The following is a 26272-nucleotide window of genomic DNA, read 5'->3' on the forward strand; positions in this document are numbered from 1 at the left end:
CCCTCCCGGCTGGTTCATGCTCTCCACTGCGCAAATCCTCTTCCTTTTCTTCTTAAAATATGCTGCCTGCCCAGGCCTCCCGCCACCTTTCCCGCAGAGTTACATTCCAACACACTCATCTGTGGAGTTCCCTTGAAGTCAGGTTTTGCTTAGGAGAGTCCATTGTGGGAAAAGGGGAAGGGACGACCCCTCTACAGCCCACCTTCCTACTGGTTTGCTAAGACCCAGCTTCTGGCAGGACAGGCAGGGGGCCCTCCTCCAAAGCTTGGTTTTCATTCCATGGTGAAACACAGCTGTTAAAAATAATTCAAACATGAGTGGTCACAGAGGTTCTATTTGGGGTAAAAAAATTATCATGGTGGTGATAATTTATGTAATTAATGTAATTAGTGCCACTGGGTCGTGCACCTCAAAATGGTGAAAATTGTAAATGTTATGTTATGTATATATTTTACCACAACAAAAAAATTGCAAAAAATAAAAAATATATATATATATACACGATATGAACCACGGCCAGTTAACCTTGTTTTCCCTCTGATCTTCCAACCATTGACCTGAGGGAGAGAAAATTGCTCCACACTTGTAGTGGAGAAGGCCCTTTGCCTGTCAGGAGGTGGGGGGAGTCCCCTGGGGGCAAGGAGCAGGGCTGAAGCTTGGGCAGCTCCCCAGTGAGGCTCCCTGGGCCCCTTCCCCTCAGGGGCAACGGCAACTACACTTCACAGCCCTTCCCCAACAAATAACACATCCTCCCTGGGCGTGAGCTCTAATGGAGGCAACGTGGTGGACGCCCTGTTGATGAAGAAGTAGGAGTGGAGAAGAAGCTGGTAGATTTTGGTGTTGAAAATGGACATTTGGGGAAATAAAAAGGAGCATTCACTCTTAAATCCATGCCCGGCTGCCCCCTCCTTGGGTGAATAACAGAGGATTCTGTGGGATTTCTATTTCAAATTCCTCATTTATTTGGACATTCACTTGGTTGTGACTCCAAGTTATCAAAGATGCAGGATGGGAAATTTGTAGCGGGAGCAGTGACATGGAGGCAGAGACAAGATGGCGGAGAGGATAGGGTCTTCATAGCCTCTCCTTCTCTTCCTGTTAGGGTACGATCTGAAAAGTGTCCAGATAGTGTCCCATAGCACAGACACCACAACAAGAGTGTGCAGCGCAGTTGAATGCATAAATTCCTCTTCCATGGGTAAGGCCCTCCCCACAACAGGGGGGCGGACAGGCAATCTGGAGATCATGCCCCATGCACTGTGGGGGTGTGTAGGGGAGAGCTGTGGCCCATCATCTCTCCAGTGCCCCAAACCCAGATTTCACATGTAGGGTGACAAGATCTTGGTTGGGAAAGCTACGGGAGGAGAGGGGACTCTATAAGATGCTTTTCCCTCAGGGACCCCATAGATCAAAACCAGAAGCAGGTGAGAGCTGACTGGACTGTCTTAATTTCTCCAAAGGGAGGAGGAACAACAATACTATGGTTTCGTGAGGAGCAATGGCCCTTGCTGTGGTTGACTGGCTGTGGAATTCCCGGTCAGCAAGGCACAAGGGCTGGTCATCAGGAGGCCACAATGCCTGTCAGACCCAGCAACTCATATCAAGTAGGGAGTGGGCTTGGCCCAATAAGGACTGGTGATGAGACGGCATGTGTTCAAGTTGCTGTTCTACACTGGTCCGTCTGGACTGGGAGACAGACCTCATGACCTCCTGCCTAGAACTGCCTCCTGGTATAAGGACGTGTAACCGTCTGAGATCACCCAGGGGGAGAATCAGACAAACGTGTTTGCTTTTCACTGAACAATTAAAATCGTTTTGCCTGCTGACCCCATATTTCAAGGTGCTGGCTTAGTCCTCAGTCCACGTCCCTGAGCACTGGATCAGGCGGTTGGCAGGTGCATCCGGCTCCTTCCAGGACTCAGGCAAGGAGGAGCCGCATGGTTGGCAGAACTCTTCAGGGAGTCCTGGCTGTTTCTTAGGGTCCATCTGAACAGGTCTCCTTTTCCTGGAGAAAACTGGCTCTCAGAGAAGATAAATGACTGTTCCTAGAGCCAATGAATGACCTCAGTGTGACCAGACCCCAGGTCCACTGATCCTCACCCAGTGGGCCCTAATGACAGCTGAGATGCAAAGTGACAGGTTCCAGACAGAGGAAACAAGAGGTGTGGTGAAGGCTCCCCCTCCTCCCCCTCTCCCAGGTGCGCCCAGCTTCTCTCAATAGCTCCTTCCCTGCCCCACCCTCTGCAGCAGGCCCTGATTCAGAAGCGCCAGGGGTTAGGCGTGCCCTGAGAAGGGGGAGCAGGACCCCTAAGTTTAGAGGCAACTGGAAAACTCATCAGGTATTTTCCCTCAGGCCACAGAGGAGTTCTAAGTGGGAACTAAGGGCCAGGCTCGAGCAATTAACAGGCCCTCACTGGAGCCTGGAGGGTTGGGGGAGTCCAGCGGAGGGAGGGCAGTGAGCATAGAATCTGGGGTGGGGGGGGGGTGCTGTCCCCAGGGCAATGAAGTCATCCAGCCCTATGACAATGTGGTTGGGTGCCCAAGTAGAGCGCTGGGCCTCCGAAGGGGGTTGGGGGCTTCACAGCTGCAGCACTGTCCCTGGGAGACTGCAGGTCCTCCCCATACCCGTCAGCTGCTTGCTAGGGGACTAGCCACGTCAGTCACCTTTCCCTCACGCTGTCTGAGGTCAGATTTCCCTTTCTAGTCCATGCATCAGAGCCCTTCCACTCTGGGGCTCCCAGAGGCTGCACAGCCCCCCACCCCCTGTGATGTGTGAGGGCGGTGACAGGTGTGTGCCCACCTGAGAACACACACACCCTCACAGCACTGCTCCCCCACCGCTCAGGGTGGCCGACCCGGGCCCCAGAGACATTCAGCAAGAAGGTCTCACTCGCCCAGCTGTTCAAACTCAGTAACAAAACTTCAACAAGGTTCTCCAGCAGCGGCAGCTGGTTCCGGAGGCAGAGAAGGAGGACTGGGGAGGGGTGGGGCGGGGAGACAAGGTTAGGCTTCCCTTTTTTCATGCATTCCCCACAAAGAACCTTATACCATGGCCTTCCAAGTCCACTCAGGGTGTTCCACGAGGAAGGGGAACATAGCAGGTTCCAGAATCAATGTCCACATTGGAACAGTGGCAGGGACCGCAGTCCCCATGATCACTAAATACAATACTGTCTTGGGACCTGGGTCTCGGTGTCATTTCAGCAAGCAGGTCCCGAAGAGGTCCCCTGAACACCTTCCACCCCCTTCTCAGATGCTGACGTGCCCTACTTCTCACACCTCTCCTCACCCCGGGTCCCTTTTTTCTTCCATCCCTCAAGGAGTCTTGGGGTGGAGGCAGCCTTCACTTAGCTTTCCCTGCTGCTCGTCCTCTCACAGTCCAAAGCTGGGGGGTAGCAAGGGAAGCAAGAGGGGTTGCAGTGGGGCTGGTGCTGGTGGAGGAAGGTTCAGGCACAGAAAGAGGCCCGGCTGCCCACTCGTCCTGCCAGCCCCCACCTACGGGCCATGGGGCCAGGCCCTGCCCTGTTCTCAATGCACTGGGCAGCTCTCATTCCACTGTGGGGCAAGAAAAGCCCAAACAAACAAACAAACAACACGGAGATGTCCTCGTGGGCTGTTGGAGGGGACCCCCGCTGCTCCCTGGTGTTCCTGCCGGGACAGCAGTGTAGGTAGGTACGTGGAGGGGTCAGGGGTGAAGGGGGTTACACGTCTGTACTAATAGCCCTTGGATTGGTGAAGGCCTCATGCCCAGAGCCTGGCCACGTCACCGGGTAACTCTGGGGCACTGCCAACTTGAGGGGCAGGGGTCCCCCTTCCTTGTAGTACGTAGGAGCGAAGGAGAGCCTCTCCCCTCCGCCCCCATTGGGCACCATGTCAGCCGTCCGTATGTAAAAGGGGGAGCTGTACGGGGAGCAGGCGGTGCAGTGGCCGGCCGCCCCCCCACACGGCTGGCCGCAGGGCTCACTGGTGAGAGGCGCCAGGCCGCCTCGGCCATTGGGGGCTTGGGAGCTGCAGGCATTACAGCTGGGGCCTCTGGGGTGTGGAGGCAGGTCGCGCTCCTCCTCCTCCTCGTCTGCATCTCCGGCTCTGCTCTTCTTGCAGCAGTAGTACTGAGGGGACAGTGGGGAGGGATGCTTGAGGGCCGAGGCTCCCCTTGTGGGGCACAAAGGCACCCATACCCCTGTCCACCAAGGACACAGCACAGAGCGCTTTTTGATGACTAAAACTCAGCACCAGACACCCACGTCCCACCAGCACATACTCCCAGCCTTGCTAAACCAATACCTTCCCTTTTCCTTCCCCCTACCTAACCCTAACCCTGACCCTGCAGGATGAGGTCGAGAGAGGCAGGACCTCCATGTCTACTGAGAACAGGGGTGGGGCCATAGATCCCCCAGAGGGGTGCCCTTTCCACCACTCCCGAAATCTCAGCTATGCCAGAGGCACGACACAGTGACCAGCTGTGTTCCCAGCACAGCCTCTTTGGAGAACCCCTAAAGTGGACAGAGTGTGAGAGACACACGGCTCCGGTCTGGCTACCCTCGATTCCCAGCCCAGCCCCCACGCTTCCTGGCTTTGAGGTTTGTCACCCTGGAAGCGGGTCCAGTTTCTGCCCCTAGAATGGGGACATGGTTTGCCAGTGGCCTCCGGGGACTGACCTGGAGCCTGCAGTAGCACAAGACGGCAATGATGCAGAGGAGGATGACTGTAGCTAGGATTCCGCCAGTGATCACAACTGTTCCCGCTGTCATCCGCCCGACGCCCCATCAAACTCTGCAAAGACGTGTGAGCACAGGGAGGTGAGGAGCCGCCACACTGCGCGCAGGGGAGGGGAAGGGCGGGGAGGCCTCCTGGGACTTCCTGCATAGGTGGAAGCAGGGAGGACCTGAGGGCAGCGGGACGAGAAGGGCCGCGGGCACTGAGACACCCGGGGCTTCCTGAAGGCAGAGAGAGGCTGCAGCCTGGGCCAGGCTAACCTGGGGGGTGGGGGTGGGGGAGTCACAGCTGAGGTGGGAGTTGGGGCGGTCACAGCTGAGCAAGGGAAGAGCAGAAGCAGAGCACTAACGGAGAGCAAAATTCCGTTCTTGGCCTCTGCTCAGTTTCAAAGCTTGCCGTGCCTCTCTCTAATTCTCCTTCTCGCATCCTGCTCGGCCTGGCCTCACCTCATGGCTCCATCCAAGGCACGAAGATGACAGCTTCCTTTCCTGGGGGCTTAGTCTGTGGCACTGCCCTAAGCTCTCCCCGCTCCTCTCAGGTAAGCCTCAAAATACCTTTCGGGACAGTTCGTTATTAGCCCTGTGTCACACATGATGAACTGCGGCTTCGACTGGTTTGGCTGAGGTTCTGCCCAGCTTGGCTCACCCCGAGGCCATGCTCTCAATCGCACAAAAAGCAGTGGCCCCCCGAGCCCCGGACTCAGGTGGAGGGGACAGGGGCTGAATCTCCCAAGTTCCACCTGGTTCTGTCCTGACTCCAACCCACACTCCTTTTGGGGGCATCTCTGTCCTCTTTCCAACTCCTGTGCAAGACAAGGGCAAGGTGAACCCAGAGGGAGTGGGCAACAGGCAGCATTCTGGCCCCCGGACCGTGGCAGCGAGGCTAGAGAATGGTCCTGCTAATGGGGGTGAAGCTCCACCTCCCCCCAGGCACGTGGGGACAAGGCTGGTGGTGCCCCTGCAGCGGGAGGGCGGGAGGAGCCTTGGCATCTTGAGGAAGAATGACCATGATCACTTACGTTCAGTGACGGGAACAGAGACCTGCAAGACAATAACAGGAACAGAGCTATTGGGAGAAGACTGTTGCCCCTGAAAAAGGCCCCAAGAGTTAGACTAGTCCGCAAGCCCCCCTCCCTACCACCCACACTCTGCCCTGGTCACTGGGAGCGTCACAGACAAGCCCGCAGCTCCCAAGTCAGCCTCCCCTGTGCCTCCCACTGCAGCCTGAAGGACATTTCACTCAGGGGTCCCCCTGGGATGTCCAACTCTGGTACTCTGGTACCTGATATGACAGCCTAAGTCATCACCCTCTTTCGAGGTGGGCACCCCCGCCCCCCTCACCCCCCGTTCGTGCTTCCGCCAGAGGAGGCTGCTTGTTACTCGGAGGCCAAGCAGGGCTATTAGGCGAGTGACAGTCCACACCGGAAGCCGTAGGCCCTATTGTGTCTGCCTGGAGGAGGGGCGCCTTGTTCTTCACTCAGATACCTTCTGTGGCTCGCCATCCTCATGCACCCCGCCACGCTTTGCCTGCCCCGCGTGCCGGCATGCTCACCCCCTGCGGTCTCCCTCCATGAATCCTCTCTCCACCAAGCAGGCCCAGTTCTTAGGAGGCTCCAGGCCTAGGGTTGACAAGGCACTTTAACGTACCTTGTGGTACGGCCTAAGACACACAGAGCAGGGGCTGTGGGGGCACCGAGCAGGGAGCGACTAACTACTTGGGAAAGGCTCCTGGAAGCAGTTTCGCTCAAGCTGGGTGCTAGAAGCTGAGTGGGAACTTGACCCGTAGGTAGACAAGGGGAGAGGGCAGGCTCAACAGCCCAGGTGCCTGAGAGACCATGGGGGCCTCCAGGAGCTGTAAGGACTCTGTAAAGGCCAGGTAGGGTAGGCATCAAGTGGGAGAGGCTGAGAGCCAGGCAAGGATTGGCATCCCACTCTCTTGGAGGCCACAGCCGTTCCTGAGGGGCCGCTGGTAGCAGAGTGCATGAGCCTGCTTTGTCCACCTGTTTAGATCCTGCCCACCCTCCAGCGCTCTGAGAGGCCCCCTGGAACCCCCATCGTAGTGCTCTCTCTCTCTTTCCCTGGATTCCCACTTCAAAACCTTTCCATGGGCCACTTTCCAAACCCTCTCTTGGTAGGATACTTGTTTGCTTTCATGTGGGAACATCTTGACTCCTCTGGTACATGAGAAGTCCTTTGGGATCAGGAGCTGTGTCCGATCAGGCTCCTGCCCCTGCAGTGTTATACATGGCAACGTGCTTGATGAACCAGTGTCTGCTAATCCTCTGCCAAGTATAGGCCTTCCTTCCCCGGCCTGACAGTGATGACCCTGACCGACCACCGGGGGGGGGCAGCAAGTTGCATGGCTCAGCTCCCATCCGGTCTCGCAGACTGGAGCGTCCCCTGTTCAAGTCCAATTTGACTGACTTTGCCAGATGCATGATGGTTCTTGCTTCCGGGATTTGCTAGGCATTTGTGGGAGAATGTATGTGCCCTTATGACAACATGTCTGCCCTTGACTCTGCTTGCCCGGACACTCACCACGTAGGGCCCTTTGAGCCAAGAGAGGCCTGTGGAGTAACCTGAAGCGGAAGGCAGCAGTGACTCACTCTACTTGCAAGTCTTGGCCTTGCCCCCTGAGATATTAGCCTGTTTTAGGATACAGGGAGTGAGGAAGCTATATAAGAACACAGCCCTCCCTCCTTCTGACCTCCACGCCTGGCCTCCCCTCTTTGGGTACCATGCAGCGGTTCCACAGAAGTGGCTGGAAAGTGGGGGTGCATGGCAGAGGCACACATCTGAAGGCCCATCGGAGGCCCAGCTGTGCCATTTAGTGGCTGCCCCATCTTGGAGGCTGACCTCCTTTCTCACTTGCGAAAGAAAGCTTAACAAAAAAACTCAGCTTACCAGTGTGCTTGTGAGGAAAAAGTGGGAGTCATGTATGCAAGAGCCCCTTGGGTACTATAAGAGAATCCTTCAAACCAGTCATTTGCGGGGGAAAAGGACTGCCCAGACATTTTAGATGTCGGCTTCAATGTGGCCTTATAGTCAGGAACCCAGAAGTCACTTGTGAAGGACACGTGGGGAACAAGCCGGGACCCAGCCTCTTGTCCTGCAGACCCTGTGGTCACAGTACAATCTAGCATTTAAATCCCCATCTCCAAGGGCTCCTGTCTTTGCAGGTGGGTTCATTTTCTTGCAACTAATGCAAATGAATCTAAACGGCACTCTCCAGTCTAAACACTGCTTCCATTTCCATCTCTTCCTGGGAGGGGCAGGCTCTAAGACAGCCCCAAATGAGCCCTGCCTCTTGTAGTCATGCCTAGTGTGCTCCCCTGCTCTCGAGGGGCATCTGACACTTGCTTCTAACCTACAGATCACAGCAAAGGCGATGGGATGTCACCTCTGTGAATAGACTGTATGCCATTTTGGCCACCTTCTTGCTGCCAACTCCTTCCCTTGCTGGTTTGCACGCAGTAAGTTGCCATGTTGGGAGGCCCCTGTGGCCAGGGATGGGGGTGGCCTCTGGCCCTCCGCCCAGTGACCTAAATCAAGCTGGACCATCACAAGTGAGAGCAGAAGTGGGTCCTTCCCCAGGTGAGCTTCAAGATGAAACTGAAGCCCCAAGACACCTTGAAGGCAGCCTGATGACAGGCCCGGAGATGGTGACCCAGCTGGCCATGCCTGGAGCCCTGACCCACAGATGCTGTGAGCTGGTCCGTGTGTGTTGTGTCAAGTTGCTAGGTTTGTGGGAGTCTGTCATGCTGCAAAAGATAACAGATGTACCTCGGAACACCATAAAACCCCCACATGCAGGAGAGAAAGTTGGACCTTTAAGTGATTCCCCTCAAGTCATACAATAGCAAGTCAGGACCCAAGGGTCAGTGTTGTGTAGTTTTCATCCTACCCAGCTGCCTTCTACTGAGCTTCCCAAGGCCGGAAGCAAGACTTTCCCTCCCAGGGCCCAGCAGATGGGTTCTGTTGTAGCCAAGTCAGGGAGCAAGGGCAGCCAAAGAGGACAAACCCATTGCCAACTAAAGATTCCCGGGACCTGCCCTGAGACCAAGGTTTTCTGGACCTCACTCCCCACCAACATCCCTCCCCACCCAGGGCCCAGTCACCTTCTCCTGGGGGTGAGGCTCAGCCTGCTCCTCACACTTACGCAAAACAGCGGGGCAGTGACGGCTCGGTCATGCAGGCTGCGCCCGAGCAGACAGAGGTTGGGGGTGCGTCATGGCCATGGGCATCAGTTCCTGCCAGAGAAGAGAGAGGAAGATCTGTGAAAGCTGGAGAGGGAGGGCAAGAGCACAGACAGACTCCGAGACTGAGTGGACGTCCCCCAAAGGGACTTGTCTGTTGGCTTCCATGGCTGCCTCAGTCTCTGAGACCCCCCAGCCTAGGAACCTGAAGACAGGCTTGTAAGGCCACATACCATTCTGTCCTTGATTCCTTCCTTCAGTGCCATTGTGCGGAACCCACGGCCCAACACAGTAGCAGGACGCTGGGCACGAGCCTCTGCCTATTCTGGGAAGCGAGGCTTAAGGTGGGGAAGGGGGTCTAGCTACTTCTGTCACACTCTCCTGGAGAATTCTGGCCTGTCCCCTGGCAAATGTGTCCCTGTTGCCTACGTGGCTGATTCTTTTCTCTATGGCCGCACATACCTCTCTCCCATTCCCTCCCCATCCTTCCCTGGGCCTGTCCATACTCATAGTGCCCACAGCCCCACACTCCTGTCTCTCACTCCTAAATCCCAACCTGCCTCAGGACAGCATGCCTACAGGACAGTCGGGTCACACGCTCACGCTGGTGTGCCGATGGAGGAGGGGTGGCGAAGTCCTACCAGGACATTTACGAATCCAGTGCAAGCTAATCATTCCCTGAGGTCCCTTAAAATGAAAATTCTTTAAATATCCACTCGACATGATTTCCAGGAGAGTCTGGGCCTTAGACTGGGAACAGAAGAGTGGGAAGGAGGACACTCTCCAGTGAGGCTTCCCTCAGCTCATTGCCCTGAGAGGGTAAGGCCCCGCTGGGGGTCTTGTACTGGGAAGGGAACCCAACTGATAACTGGATCCCCACAGCCACCCTCTACAGGGATGGGCTGACCAGCGCAGGGCTCTCTGTGGCAGCTGCAAGCTGGAGGTCAAGGGCACACTAATGTCTCAAGTCCTGGATCTCATCTAGTTCAGCAGGCCTCAGGAGCAGAACTCTGGGAAAAGCTGAGAAGGCCCACGTTCACCCACAGATTTGGCCCAGGCCCACCCTCACGTCTCCTCTAGATCAAGGCCTTCCTGCCTATGATCGACCCGGGATGTTGTGGGCGCTCAGGCTTTCTTTTTCTCAAAGATGTTCTTATTCTCATTAAAATGGCAGTCACGGGTAGCTGGATATCCAAGGAGATGTTTCCTATCTAGGTTTTTTGTTTTTTGTTTTTTTAAGATTTTATTTATTTATTTGACAGACAGAGATTACAAGTAGGCAGAGAGGCAGGTGGTGGGGGGGCAGTCTCGGGAAGAAGGCTCCCCACTGAACAGCGAGCCCCACGCAGGGCTCAATCCCAGGACCCTGAGATCATAACCCAAGCTGAAGGCAGAGGCTTAACATACTGAGCCACCCAGGCGCTCCTCCTATCTAAGTTTTGACTGAGATGTCAACTGATAGAAACAAGAGGACGCCCCATGAGTTTGGGACAGGTCCCTCTTCCCTAGCCCCATGCAGGGGAACACACATGGAAATGTCAATAGTCTATTTCAGGATCCAGGAGCCTTTCTCCCACTTTGAAAAATACAGATGGGTCAAAAATTTGTGAAGATATGGTGTGGAAGGTTTCCTTGGCAAGTTGCTGCTGAACCATTAATCCCTTACCTGAGCCCCCAAGGGCGGCAGGCCTGGGGCTGGCGCCGGGCTGGCTCTCCTGAGTCCTGTCCAGGAGCGCCCCCCGGAGGCGTGACAAGAACTGCGACTGGACATCCAGGTGCCCTGGGGCTGAGCAAGAGGCTGCAAGAGATGCCTGGGACAGGGCTGATGTGTCTGCCTGGGGTAAGGGAGCTGCAGGAGAGAGGGGCCCAGCAGGCAACCTCCAAAGAGCCCACATACACAAAAAATATACAAAAGCAAGAGCCCTTTTGAAGCTTCCCCTTCTTTCTAACCGGTAAGAATTCCCCATTTCGATGTGGCAGCTCGTGAAACAGACCCTCTTGGGGGTGGTGGGAGGAAGGGAAGAGGTGGGGAAGTACAGACAGCAGAGGGACACGGCACACCACTCCTGCTGCTTTCAACCCAAAGCAGATCCAAACTGGCCCAAATGAGAACACGCTGTCAGTGATCCAACGATTCCAACTTCTACTTTGAGATTGTAGCTGTAGCTGAGTGGTACCACAGGCTATCGTCTAAGAGTGGGTGACAAGAAATGGGACTGGCCCATGTTTTCATCCAGAGGCAGGAGAAAATTTCTTCCATGGAATACATTCTTTTTTTTTTTTTTTTTAAAGATTTTATTTATTTATTTAACAGAGAGAGAGATCACAAGTAGGCGGAAAGGCAGGCAGAGATAGAGAGTGGACAGGAAGAAGTCTCCCTGCTGAGCAGAGAGCCCAATGCAGGGCTCGATCCCAGGGCCCTGGGATCATGACCTGAGCTGAAGGCAGAGGCTTCAACCCACTGAGTCATCCAGGTGCCCCCACGGAATTCATTCTAAAGTAAACGGATGCTCAAAGAAAAAAAAAAAAAAAGAAGGAAGGAAGGAAAGAAAGAAAGATGTTTCTTAAGCACAAAATCATACATTATACTTATTTAACCTACCAGCTACTGAGAGAAAAATGATCCATGGAAATGGAAGGACTCTAAGATCTGGCCCAGTATCTATTTCCTAGATGAAGAAACCAAATCAGAGAGGACATGTGACTGGCTTCACCACACACAGCAAGATAGAGACGGAGCAGCAGGGCCACAGGGAGTGGACCTCCTGGCCCCAGGCCAGGCTGGCCATGAGGCTGCAGTCTCTCCTGCACTTACTTCACCAGGAGCTAAGGTGGTTGAAGTAGGGTCTTCCAAATTATCTTGACAGTAACAATCACCTGAGTCAGGTGTCAAAAAACAGACTCCAGACCCACCAAGAGAAGGGGCCCCATCTCCAGAGAAGGGGCCCAGGAATCTGTGTTTTTAACGGGCTTGCATCTCCCCATCTGGCCCCTTTTAAAGATGATGTAGGAATGAAAGTCTTTGGGAGGATTTCAGGCTGCAGGCAGCAGGGGGTTGTGTGGGGGGGTAGGTGACCTTGCAGAGCCTGGGGCATCATCTGCTGCAGCCCAGAAAACTGGCTCTGGACTGTGTCCTTGAGGATACCGGGCCAGAAAGGAAGAGGAAAGGAGGAGTACAGGAGAGCTATAGGAACGTGGCAACTCCGGGGAGGGGGTGGGGCCCCCTAAAAGGTCAGTGATGGGGAATCTTTTTTTTTTTAATTTTTTATTTTTTATTTTTTAAAAACATATATTTTTATCCCCAGGGGTACAGGTCTGTGAATCACCAGGTTTACACACTTCACAGCACTCACCAAAGCACATACCCTCCCCAAGTGATGGGGAATTTTTTTTTTAATTTTTTATTTTTATAAACATATATTTTTATCCCCAGGGGTACAGGTCTGTGAATCACCAGGTTTACACACTTCACAGCACTCACCAAAGCACATACCCTCCCCAAGTGATGGGGAATTTTTTTTTTAATTTTTTATTTTTATAAACATATATTTTTATCCCCAGGGGTACAGGTCTGTGAATCACCAGGTTTACACACTTCACAGCACTCACCAAAGCACATACCCTCCCCAAGTGATGGGGAATTTTTTTTTTAATTTTTTATTTTTATAAACATATATTTTTATCCCCAGGGGTACAGGTCTGTGAATCACCAGGTTTACACACTTCACAGCACTCACCAAAGCACATACCCTCCCCAAGTGATGGGGAATTTTTTTTTTAATTTTTTATTTTTATAAACATATATTTTTATCCCCAGGGGTACAGGTCTGTGAATCACCAGGTTTACACACTTCACAGCACTCACCAAAGCACATACCCTCCCCAAGTGATGGGGAATTTTTTTTTTAATTTTTTATTTTTATAAACATATATTTTTATCCCCAGGGGTACAAGTCTGTGAATCACCAGGTTTACACACTTCACAGCACTCACCAAAGCACATACCCTCCCCAAGTGATGGGGAATTTTTTTTTTAATTTTTTATTTTTATAAACATATATTTTTATCCCCAGGGGTACAGGTCTGTGAATCACCAGGTTTACACACTTCACAGCACTCACCAAAGCACATACCCTCCCCAAGTGATGGGGAATTTTTTTTTTAATTTTTTATTTTTATAAACATATATTTTTATCCCCAGGGGTACAAGTCTGTGAATCACCAGGTTTACACACTTCACAGCACTCACCAAAGCACATACCCTCCCCAATGTCCATAATCCCACCCCCTTCTCCCAAACCCCCTCCCCCCAGCAACCCTCAGTTTGTTTGGTGAGATTAAGAGTCACTTATGGTTTGTCTCCCTCCCAGTGATGGGGAATTTTAAAGGCCATTCTTCCAGGAGAGGCTTGGGGGAGGGGAGGGGAGGGGCTGCAGAGAGAAAGGCCACCCAGAGAAGATGTACTGGGAAGTGAGGGTCCCACTCCCCCCACCCCCCAAGGCCAGGGATCTGTGACTTCAGCTCACTGAGGCAGAGTCACCTGCTCGCTGCTTGAGCGATGTGGGCAGACAAGGCAGCCACAGCTGGCCACAGAATGTGTAATTAACGACCGGCTGCCCCTTGTTCCCCGCTCAGGCCCCCTGAGGAGCACAAGTTAATTGAGTGAGGCCTAAGCACCTCTGATCTCAATTTCTTCTGAGGCAATTAAAGCTTCTGCAATCATTTATTAACTCGTGAAACTGACACAGCAGGTTAGCAGCCAGGGAGACAGGGGCCAGGTTTTCTTGTCTGTTACCAGTCTTCCTAGACTGCAGTCCTCAGGCCAGGTCCGCAGAGGGGAGGAGGGGAAGGGGTTCCTATGCCTTTGTGCTTGTGGCCCTGACCAAGCCCATATCCCCGGAAGGAGGGCGTGAAAAAGGGCAGCCAGATGGGTTCCTTTGTCCCCGGCGGGTGACGACAGCAGCAGAGAAGAGGTCTTTTCAGGACATACAAGGAATCCTTGCAAATCGTCAAGAGAAAGAAGGGAGACTTGACGTCCTAAGGGGCAATGAGGCTACCAAGAAAGTGAAGAGATGCCCACATTCACGGCTAATCTGAGGAATGCGGACGGTGGGCTCTTACTTTACTCTGGTAGGACTGGCAAAAATCAGAAAATGGGCTTGTCAACGTGGGGGGCTTGGGGGGTAGGAAAAGAATAAATGAAACAAGATGGGATTGGGAGGGAGACAAACCATAAAAGACTCTTAATCTCACAAAACAAACTGAGGGTTGCGGGGGTGGGGGGGTAGGAGGCTGGAGGGAGAGGGTGGCTGTGTTATGGACATTGGGGAGGGTATGTGCTATGGTGAGTGCTGTGAAGTGTGTAAACCTGGTGATTCACAGACTTGTACCCCTGGGGCTAATAATACATTATATGTTTATAAAAATTTTTTTTAAATTTAAAAAAAAAAAAAGAAAAAGAAAATGGGCTTGTGCCCAGGGCTGGAGTGGCCGTAGGAATTTAGGGGCAGGGCTGGTAAGGGTGTAGCCAGAGCAGCCCCTGGAGGGAGAGACCCGTGTCCCTTAGCCATGGTAAGTCTGCACAAGAAGCAATTCTGCTCCTGAGTCTATTGTCCCCAAACCTTATCAACGCAATATAAGGGGTCACGGGTGAAAGATGCACATTGCTATGTTGTTTATGGTGCAGGGAATTGGAAGCGAGCTCAAGGGATCATCATGGGGGACTGGGGGAGTCATGTCAGGCTGATGCCACCTCGCAGGGTAATACAGCTGTTGAAAGCACTGGGCCAGACAGACCAGAGAAACAGTGGTAAATCTTAGCATGGCACTTAGTGAAAAAACAAACAACCAAAAGCTAAAATAAACAGAGTGAGCTAATACTGTCTCCATAAATTTAAAATGCAAGTGTACAGATCAACAATTCCCATTTTCAAGAACACAACCAAAAAAATGGGTCACACTCAATGTTAGAATGGCTGTCTGTGAAAGGAAGGGAACGGGATGGAGAGAAGCGAAGCAAAAAGCATACAAAGCATGAAAGGAGCCTGGCATAGACCCATGATAATCCGCTACGATGTGTGGAATATGTTAACTTCACCTTTTGCCCCTGAGGTCCAACTTGAACAAAGAGAAAAGAAAGCAAGGGGCTGTTACCACCTCTAGGAAGCCTTCCACGATGCACTTAATGCTGCACATGTTTGTTGAGCCTTCCTCTCCGTCCCCAGGTCACTGTATTTGCTCATGCACTCTGTCCTGTGGGCATACTCTGCCTCCTTCCTTAGATTACAGACCATCTGCGGGCACAGACTTGGAATCCTGTATCTTCGTAAAGCTCTACTTTAGTTGCCTGGAGTTCTGTGCGTTCTAGACACAGGAATGACCAGCTCTGATGGGGGAAGTCTCTGTATGCAGTGTGCCAGCCCAACACACAGCCTTGCCTTCTGGGCTCATCTGCTGTGGACAGTGGGAAGAGCACTAAGAAAGGAGTACCAAAATCTGGCAGTTCTATCTTCTACACTCCCCTGGATGACTTTGGACAATTAAGAGATTCATCTGCAAATGACACACCTTTCCTTACATGGTAAAGATGACGGGAAGGGGAATGTTATTTTGTTATTTTTAATTATATTGTCTTCTAGGGAGAGTGGGTGTGGTTCCAAGGACTCGGGCTCCCTGCGGTCCTCTGTCCCACCAACAGAAGAGATAGCCTTTCATTCTCACTTGGCCCATCATGAGTTGACCATGCCAGGGTTTGGGAGTAGATCTGGTCAGAGCTGGACCACTCGACACAACAGAATGAGCAGAGTTATTCAGGTGCATGGTAGCAGGTGGATAGAGAGGGTGGGATAAGGAAGAAAGGGGATCCAGAGGAAGGAACTGGCTGAGGTTGGTGGGGCTCAGTTGAGTTTTTTGGCCCATTAAAAATCCCAGCAGTTAGTGAGTGCAAACAGCTTTTAAGATCTGGGGGGTCTCTATGGTTTTTGTGTTGTCCTCTCAGACTGCCGGTAACATGGAATGATCTTTTTCTCATTTGTGGCAATCAGATGAAGGGGCTGAGATCAGAACGGGGTGCACATTGGTGGACACAGGTGACACAATAAGGACTAATTCAACAGATGGGGATTTGAGCAGTTCTTATCTAGATCCTTAGAACACATGACCCCAGATTCTGTAAGAGTTATGCCTTGGGGAACTCTTGTGAAAATAGCTTGTCATTCCTCTTCCATTCTGGTCCTGACCTGCCTCTCAGATACAATGCATCCCTAAGATCCCTGATCATGGCCTTGACTAGCATTTCCACGGAGACCTTTGTGTCTCAACATGATACTCATGGGAAACCTATGCCATTCCCCTCACTTATTCTTTGCCTACTAGTCATTTAGCACAGAGCCTGGCTTTGAGCCCCACCTTGGGAACACAAATGTGATGGGACTGAGCACCCTCAAGAAGCTTACAGAGGGTAGGTGAGTAGTAAATAATAGAGAACATGGTCTCTGGACCCTCGGATGGAAGTCCTGGGGCCATTCTGCAGTCCTTATCAGAGCCTGTAAACTCCCTGGAGCAGGCTGAGCTTCTTGTTCAGAGCTTGGGGTTAGCAGTAAATGTTTGCCACAGATATCTAGAAAAGATGGGGGTCCTGCTTGCCTCAGCCCAGGGCCAACCCAATGGTGTCACCTGCATCTTTGATGGCTCTCGCAGAGGTGAGGCTGAGCCTACCTCTTCCCTGTCTGGGGAGGCCCAAAGATGGACCCCTCTGCATAGTCCCTCAGTTAAAACTGCGCTGGTCCCGAAGAGCAGTGGGCACAGACGGGGTCCCACCTGTCCCAGCTCACAGCCTTCTCTGAGCTCACCTCCGGCAAACCCCAAATGCACTCATAGTCTGTAGACACAATGAGCTTAATTTAATTACGTGTCATTTTTGGTGGGCGGAGGCTATTTTGTACAGGGGATCCTTGTCTCTGCAGCTCTTAGACTCAGGGTCCCTGATCGTGGATCTGCCCTCTCTGCTTCAGAGAGACCAGAGCAGAGGTCAATACACTTGTTAAGGCTGTGATTCACCCCGCACTTGGCTTTGTTTCCCTTGCTGCCTTTCCAAACAATGTCCATTATCGCTTACAGAACTTTCCTGTGTTTCATCTTGTCTAATCTCCAGGCATGGCCATTTTTTATTTCTTTTCCAGAAAACATGAAGTTCGGGAAAGCCATCCACACAGCTAATTCGGGGTGAGGGGGAATGCCCTGTCTGCATTGTTCTCCCACGAATGGTGGTTCCTGTGGGAACACACATAGTGGCCCATCCCTGTGCCCCTCCAGCTCCTCTCCCTCCCCAACCCCCACATTCAATGCTCTTTCCCAGCCTGACCATTTGCAGGAGGGAAGGCAGCACCATGGCCTGTGTTGTGGGAAGGGACTGGCTTTTCCTTTCCATGAGGTTCATTGTTCTGCACCATGGGCTTGGATTTCTCTCCAACTGTATTTGATGTCTACTGTTGTTTGGAAGGTGAAGTGTCAGGATATAAAATCAATGCTAAGAAATCCGTTGCATTTCTATACACCAAAAGCAAGACAGAAGAAAGAGAAATTAAGGAGTCAATCCCATTTACAACTGCTCCCCAAACCATAAGATACCTAGGATTATACCTAACCAAGGAGGCAAAGAATCTGTACTCAGAAAACTATAAAGTAGTCAAGAAAGAAACTGAGGAAGACACAAAGAATTGGAAAATGTTCCATGCTCATAAATTGGAAGAACAAATATTGTGAAAATGTCTATGCTACCTAAAGCAATCTACACATTTAATGCAATCCCTACCAAAATACCATCAAGCTTTTTCAAAGAAATGGAACAAATAATCCTAAAATTTATATGGAACCAGAAAAGACCCCAAATAGCCAGAGGAATGTTGAAAAAGAAAGCCAAAGTTGATGGCATCACAATTCCAGACTTCAAGCTCTATTACAAAGCTGTCATCATCAAGACAGTATGGTACTGGCACAAAAATAGACACATAGATCAATGGAACAGAATAGAGAGCCCAAAAATAGACCTTCAACTCTATGGTCAACTCATCTTCGACAAAGCAGGAAAGAACATCCAGTGGAAAAAAGACAGTCTCTTCAGCAAATGGTGTTTGGAAGATTCGACAGCCACCTGCAGAAAAATGAAACTGGACCATTTCCTTATATGACACACAAATATAGACTCAAAATGGATGAAAGACTTCAATGTGAGACAGGAATCCATCAAAATCCTGGAGGAGAACACAGGCAGCAACCTCTTTGACCTCAGCCACAGCAACTTCTTTCTAGAAACATCGCCAAAGGCAAGAGAAGCAAGGGCAAAAATGAACTATTGGGACTTCATCAAGATCAAAAGCTTTTGCACAGCAAAGGAAACAGTCAACAAAACCAAAGGACAACTGACAGAATGGGAGAAGATATTTGCAAAAGACATATCAGATAAAGGGCTAGTATCCAAAATCTCTAAAGAACATATCAAACTCAACACCCAAAGAACAAATTATCCAATCAAGAAATGGGCAGAAGGCATGAACAGACATTTCTGCAAAGAAGACATCCAAACAGCCAACAGACACATGAAAAAGTGTTCCACATCACTTGGCATCAGGGAAATCCAAATGAAAACCACAAAAAGATACCACCTCACACCAGTCAGAATGGCTAAAGTTAACAAGTCAGGAAATGACAGATGTTGGCAAGGATGTGGAGAAAGGGGAACCCTCCTACAGTGTTGGTGGGAATGTAAGCTGGTACAGCCACTCTGGAAAACAGTATGGAGGTTCCTTAAGAAGTTAAAAACAGAGCTACCCTATGACCCAGTAATCACACTACTGGGTATTTACCCTAAAGATACAAATGTAGTGATCCGAAGGGGCACGTTCACCCCAATGTTTATAGCAGCAATGTCCACAATAGCCAAACTATGGAAAGAACCTAGATGTCCATCAACAGATGAATGGATAAAGAAGATGTGGTGTATATATACAATGGAATACTATGCAGCCATCAAAAGAAATGAAATCTTGCCGTTTACAATGATGTGGATGGAACTAGAGGGTATTATGCTGAGCTAAATAAGTCAGTCAGAGAAAGACAAATATTATATTATCTTCCTGATATGAGGAATTTGAGAGGCAGGGCGGGAGGTCGTGGGAGGTAGGGAGGGAAAGAAATGAAACAAGATGGGATCGGGAGGGAGACAAACCATAAGAGACTCATAATCTCATGAAACAAACTGACAGTTGCTGGGGGCTGGGGAAGTAGGGATAGGGTGGCTGGATGATGGACACTGGGGAGGGTATGTGCTATGGAGAGTGCTGTGAAATGTGTAAGTCTGATGATTCACAGACCTGTACCCTTGGGGCAAATAGTACATCGTATGTTAATAAAAATAATTTTAAAAATAAAATAAAATAAGGTGGGGAAAAAAAAAAGAACACAGGCCATGCTAGGGAAGGGGAGCTCGGTTTTGAGGCCAGGTGGTGTTAGGAGGGCATAGCATTGGGAGAGAGCTAGCCTGTACAGGGCTAGTCCAGACCGAGATGTCAAAGCAGGGGAAGAGGAATTAGAAGACTTGCTCAAGGCTTCCCAAGGGGGTCAGGAGTTGAAGTAGGGATAAGATTATACCAAAGGAAATTTAGACCAAATCCAAGATAATTCTCACAGGACATAAGCAAGTGTAACAGATGGGAAAACTGGCTGTGGGCTCACATCTCACAGGGAGGCTTAGAAGCATTACAAAGCAGGTCGCTCTCCTCCCCTCCTGTCCAGAGGACTGGGCCTCTTTCTACACCAGTCGAGTCTGATGGGGCCAGACTGAGGGCAGGAGGACGGTGGGACTGGAACAAGGCAGCTTCTGGGTTTAGGGACCTTAAAAAAGGCAGCAGAATGTGTTCAGAATATTTCATCATTTCAGAAAAAAACATTCTAAAATGGGCAAGAGAGGCCCAAGGAGGAGCATTCTAAAACGGGCAAAACATTCTAAAACGGGCATGAGAGCCCAGGCCTTTGCTGGGGTGCTGGGTTGTGACATTCTATGGGAACCACGGGAGCCAAAACCAAGGGCTTCAGCAAGGGCTCCAGGCAGAACCCCATGGGCAAGCCCAGCCCAGACACAGCAGGATTGGGGAGAGGCCCTGCAGAATCTGCACAGAAGGCATGCGAGTGGATCAGAACAAAACCATCCCCTCAGCCACACAGACTGGAGCTCTGCCTCCCAACTGCCCGGACTTAGTGAGCAAAAATGGGGAGTTCACGTCCAGACGCATCTCAAGTCCACGGCACACCACAATATATATGGTTCCTGCTCCACATTCGGGGTCTAGTACTTCTCAACCAATGTTTTGGGTGTCTTTGTGAAGGACCAAGCTAAACTCCTTTAGAAATGGCCCTGCTAAAAAAAAAAAAAAAAGAAAAAAGAAATGGACCTACTTAACAATTAGGGTCGATACTGCAGAGAAACAAAAACTAAGGGAACAGCAGCTGTATCTCAATGGTATTTCTGTCTGATTGACATACTCAGACTTCTCTGGTACTGGTGGTCTTGTGATGGTTCTTTCAGCTGAATCTTTATCCCTCTGCATCTCGTAGATGGGGTTGGGGAGGCTTTTGTAGATTCTATGCAGCAGCTCCTAACTCTTCCCCCAGAAATAGAGGTGAAGGACAGGAGCCCCATTTCATCCACAGGAACCGAAGGGCTGAGGCAGGGGTGGGGTGGGGTGGGGACCGCACGTGGCCACCTGACCTATCAGGGGAGCCTCCAGAACAGAACGACCCAGATCAGCCAGAAAACAGGTTAGGAAGAGCACATTTAGGGTGCCTGGGTGGCTCAGTGGGTTAAGCCTCTGCCTTTGGCTCAGGTCATGATCTCAGGGTCTTGGGATTGAGTCCCGCATCAGGCTCTTTGCTTGGCAGGGAGCCTGCTTCCTCCTCTCTCTCTGCCTGCCTCTCTGCATACTTGTGATCTCTGTCTGTCAAATAAATAAATAAAATCTTTAAAAAAAAAAAAAAGTACATTTACTCTTCTTTTGCATATCAGGAAAACATGTGAAGGTAGAACGTTCATAGGCTCTCTCCTCCTCTGCTTTCTGCTAAATTGTGTCTACAAGCTCATCTCCTGGAGTGGGCAGATTTGGGGTAAAAGAGAGGCTGGGAGATCCCATGCTGTTTGAATTTATGTGACGTACAAAGGTCAGAGTGCTGACCTGAATACACTTGGACAATGAGAGAAGAGGAGGAGAAAATCTAAGAGCCAGCATGAGAGGCATTTGAAACGCATTCTGGAAGGACAGAGAAAAGAGGAGGTTCAAGACAGTTGCCATGTGCCTGAGTTACTGGGAAAGGTGGAGACAGGGAGAGATGATATTTGAAAGTTTTTGAAATATTACGAATATAGTTTCTCCCATTGGGATCTTCCCAAAACATGCAATCAAGATTTAAATTGCTTTCCAAATGTGGTGGGATTTTTTGCATAGAGGATTGGAATTTCCTGGGATAAGACTCCTTGAAGGGACTGAGACTATGGAGTAGCTTCTTTTCTTTTACAGGTGATTCATAAAGGAAGACGACTTGACTAAAGAAAAATAATCAGGAGCAACTTAGTTCAATCCGTGCCACCTTGAGGAAAGTCAAAAAGCATTTACGAACTTCCAAAATTTTAAGTTTGTGCATGTGTATGTGTGTGTGCGTGCACGTGTGTGTGTGTGTGTGTGTATGCGTGTGTGCATGTGCTTGCTTCTGGAGTGGCTGTATGGAGATTTCCTTAGTATCAGAGAACTCTGTGACTTCTGAGAATTTAAGGATGACGTATAAAAAGACTATAAAAGAGGAATGGGATGGCTGGATAGATAGATTAGAAGACAACAGCTCTAGGGACGCCTGGGTGGCTCAGTTGGTTAAGCAGCTGTCTTCAGCTCAGGTCATGATCCCAGGGTCCTGGAATCGAGTCCCACATCGGGCTCCTTGCTCAGCAGGGAGCCTGCTTCTCCTTCTGCTTCTGCCTGCCTCTCTGTCTGCCTGTACTCGCGCTCTCTCTCTCTCTCCCTCTGTCTCTGACAAATAAATAAAATCTTTAAAAAAAAAAAAAGACTTTAAAAAAGAAGACAGCAGCTCTAAAAATAAAAATAAAAATAGAAAGGAAGAAAGAAAGGGAGAAGGGAGGGAAGGAGGGAGAAGTGAGACTCCTGTCTTGGGACCTACAAGTAGAGGAATGAAGAATCATTAAATTTAAATCATCTATGCATGGTCAAGACAAGATGTCATTTCCACAAACAAAAATTAGCCAGGCAGAGGGAAGAAAGTAAAAAGACATAAAGAAGTCAGGGATTTGGTAGAAACATGAATGATAAACAGCACCTTAAAACGTTCCCAGGAGGAACCCCTCTGGGAGGAGCCGACTGTCCCCAATGACATGTGGCCAAGGCAACAGCACACATCTGGGTCTCTGACTTTTTTTAACCCCCAAAGGGGATGTTTTAAAAAGCCCTCCTTCTATGTGCATGATCACTTCTTAATTTCACACATTTTCGTACTTGTTATTTTGTGCTTTTTAAAATCAATTTCTTAGAGGGGCACCTGGGTGGCTCAGTAGGTTGAGCCTCTGCCTTCAGCTTGGGTCATGATCTCAGGGTCCGGGGATTGAGTCCCACATCAGACTCTCTGCTCCATGGGGAGCCTGCTTCTCTCTCTCTTTCTCTGCCTGTCTCTCTGCCTACTTGTGATCTCTGTCAAATAAGTAAATAAAATCTTCAAAAAAAATCAATTTCTTTGAAAATTTACCAATTAGGCATACTAACACTTATGGTGTCATAAGTACTATAAATATTTGTCCTACAATGGACTCCTTTTCTACGCAAGCATTTAAAGTTTTTAGGGAGCTAAATCTATTATTACTTTTTCTTTCTTACCTTGTCTAGGAAGTTTTCTTGCACACAAGTTTATGTCAGGATTTCTCATTTTTAAAATATAATTCTTCATCCAGTGTGAAGGATGAAGGTTTCAGTTTCAGTACTTTTTTTTTTTAGACAGAGAATCAATTCTGCCAGTTGAGCCCAATTTTCTTAGAACTAAATATTTTTTAAAAGATTTTTAAAATTTATTTAACAGACAGAGATCACAAGTAGGCAGAGAGAGAGAGAGAGAGGGAAGCAGGCTCCCTGCTGAGCAGAGAGCCCAATGTGGGGCTCGATTCCAGGACTCTGGGATCATGACCTGAACTGAAGGCAGAGGCTTTAACCCACTGAGCCACCCAGGCACTCCTTTCTTAGAACTAAATTATCATCTTTATGTACATATTACATACATACTAATTTCAGATTTATTTATATACAGATCTATGTGTGAATCTGCTATTCAGTTCTACTGACCTATTTACCTACAATTATTAATAAGTCCTACTGTCTTTATTATGTTGCCTCATAATAAATTTTAATACCTGGTAAGACTATCTTTTAGCCTTTTATTGAAAGGCAACATACAGAAAGTGGACAAGTCATAAAAAAGCATCATTGAACACACCAAGTAACTTGCACCCTTGGTCTCCCCTGGAACTCTGGCTTACGGGTCTGCTTGACCCCAGCAGAGCTCTGCTAGAGGGCATATGAATACAGACTTTCCCAAGGCTACTAGCTCCTTTGCTGCTGGCTCTTGGGCTATAGCTTCTCACATGATGGTTCAGGGCATCAGAACAGGAAGTCAAGGTAGGGACTATGTCATGGCAGGACTATCATGAGAAAAGAAATGGGGGTACTGTTCTAGGCCTTTTCCACCAGTGGGCACAGAATCAAGTCATCTATAAATGAACAAAAGTGAAAAACTCCCAAAGTCTATACCCTCACTGTTTCTTATCAACAGCAGGAAGAGCTGGTCCATTCTCCTTTCAAGCTCCGCTATCCAGGCCAGTGAGATGGGGAGGATCTGGGACACAGTCCTCTTGAGAGGGCGAGGGGCCGTGGGCAAGTGCCAAGCCTGCTGCCTTTTTCTCCCTTACAGAGAGCTGCCAGGGGAGGACACCTGGCCCCAAATCAGAGCCACTCTGGGTAATACTGTAAAACTCCATGACTTAAGAGAGGGATTGTTTTGTAGATAGAGGAATATTGTAGACAGGGGAATTTTTCTGGGTGATTCCGTGTTTCAGAAAATATTTTTCTTTCTTAATTTGAGTTTAGACTTAACTGTCTCTGAGAATGATGTGACCTTGGAAGCTATGTGGTATGAGTGTGTATGTGCATGCACACGTCTGAACCAGCACAAACCCTCTGGAGAACTGTGGTAGGCATCTCTTCACATGGCATTGCCTGAGAGAGAGACAGAGAGAACCAGACATGGAGTGCCAAAACCCACCTCTGACTGCTTTGCCTGATGGAATTCAACACCAACAGGCTCAGACTCTGTGAAATAAACTGCTGACCCACTGTGTCCTTGCGTTGCCATGGAGGGACAGAGAGATGGACCCTAAGGAACACACACGCCCTGTGAGTCAAGGACCGAAGAATGGTCCCCTCTGAGAAAGAGAGACAGAGGAGGAAGAAGGAAGAAATAACTTGCTTTTTCTCCCTTTAGATTACAATATTGGACTGGCCAGACTAAATATCCATTGAAATTTCCTCCTCCCTGCAGAAACCTCCCCTCTAATTACTACCAAATGTCCATCAAATCTGTTACACATTCAAGACCTGGGGTGGGGTGGTCAGAGGGATGAGCCAGGAATGGTGAGGGTGCATTTGTTCTCCCCCTGCACTGCTGCACGCAGGCTAATGTAGCAGAGGAGCATGGCATGAGACGGCCAGTGAGCCCAGAGTCCCAGGGGGGAGAGACACCAATGTGGAACAGCTGAGAAGGGCAGGGAGAGGAAGAGAAGGAGTGTACCATGAGGAGGTGCTGATGCTCGTGGCTGCCTTGTGACTGGATATAGCCAACTTCTGTATTTATTAAATTTTCTGGAGGAGGTGGATGGAGAGGGGAGAGGGAGAAAAACAACATTTGGGTAACAGATAAAAGAAGATGAACTGAAAGTTGCCTGTCTATAACTGTCATTTGTTCAAACAGGTTTACCCCCAACGGTCATTTATGATAGATTTATCTCTCTTCAGAAGACAGCTTTCTCAACATCTCAAGACAGACAGCAGGGCATATGAGGTCCTTCATGCTCTGCTAGATGCTGGGACAGAAAAATCCCCAAATCTGGGACCTGGGCCTTCCATGTGATCATGTAGAGACTCAGGGTCCTCCCATGTAGTGAGTCTGCTTGTAGCCATCCAGACAGAGGAAGAGTGGGCGATCACTGCAGGAAGGGTTTGGTGGGCCAGACTGTGAAGGGGAGCACTCACTCCCACTCACATGCCATTGACAGGCCATGCCCAACCACAGAGGAGGCTGGGAGACATAAAGACACTACGCACCCAGGAGGAATGAGGAGGAGCACAGTCCCTAAATCCTGGTCCACCCTTATTTCTTGGCATTATCTCTTTGCACTTTTGCTCCAATAATACCAAAAATGTATGTCATTTCCTAGGTAAGCCACTCTCTCTCCTATCTCTCCATCCTTATACAGACTATTACACTTCCTAAACCACCCTCTCTACCCTAGTTGGCAAATTTCTATAACTCCTCTAGGAATCAGCTCAAGAACCCCCTCCTTGACTCCTGTAGGAAGAGGTAAACCCTTCTTATTCTCTACCTTATGGAAACCTCCTATGCAGCACTGGCATAATTTATAATTCATAATTTATCATTGTTTTTAATCATCAAAAAATCTGCCTCCTTTGCAAAATTGCCAGCCCAGGTTCAAGCAGGAATGATCTTTTTATCTCTGTATCTGCTTCACAGAGTGCCTGAAACAAAGAAGACTCAGTAAAACAGTCACTGATTGAATGAATGAATGAATGAATGAATCATATACATGGAGATATTCCCCTTCAATTTCTTTTTTTCTTCAGGTTAAACCTTCTCATTTCCTTCTGCTTTTCCCCAGGTGGCATAACTGCCAGGTTTTCCACCATCCTTGTCTCCATCTTCAGAATGAGCTCCAATATATCTCCACCCATCAGATGTGGAGGCAAGGATCTGAACAGGGTGCTCTGGGTTGAACTGATTGGTGCTGATTCACTGAACTGACTTTGCCCCTTTGCTTGATAAATCCACAGCAGGTGGAGGACCAGGTCTCAGCTATGGCCATAGACCCTTTTTTCTTCTTGGAATCCTTTCCCCCAGCCACACACCTCTACTATTTCACCCAGGAATCATCCACTCTAATAGAATATTTTAAAGACCTTAGAGGAGGGATGTTAAGTTTAGATTAGTAAGGTATTGCTGGGTTATGTGAGACTCTGAAAATTATGCCCA

General features: G+C 49.7%; 1 protein-coding gene across 4 annotated transcripts in view; it reads right to left on the bottom strand.

Moving 5' to 3' along the window:
* Positions 1–958: 958 nt before the first annotated feature.
* FAM163A (family with sequence similarity 163 member A) overlaps positions 959–26272 on the bottom strand; it is a 76585-nt gene continuing 51271 nt past the window's right edge. For all 4 annotated transcript variants that reach the window (XM_059146717.1, XM_059146716.1, XM_059146715.1 and 1 more), the window contains exons 2-5: positions 8875–8965; positions 5735–5756; positions 4659–4773; positions 959–4109 (exon numbers count right to left, since the gene is read on the bottom strand). In XM_059146717.1, the coding sequence (XP_059002700.1) occupies positions 3702–4109; positions 4659–4751 (501 nt within the window). In that variant the 5' untranslated portion in view covers positions 4752–4773; positions 5735–5756; positions 8875–8965 and the 3' untranslated portion in view covers positions 959–3701. The remainder of the gene's footprint in view (positions 4110–4658; positions 4774–5734; positions 5757–8874; positions 8966–26272) is intronic.

The sequence above is a fragment of the Mustela lutreola genome, chromosome 14 (genome assembly GCF_030435805.1).
Source record: "Mustela lutreola isolate mMusLut2 chromosome 14, mMusLut2.pri, whole genome shotgun sequence".
Lineage (NCBI taxonomy): Eukaryota > Metazoa > Chordata > Mammalia > Carnivora > Mustelidae > Mustela > Mustela lutreola.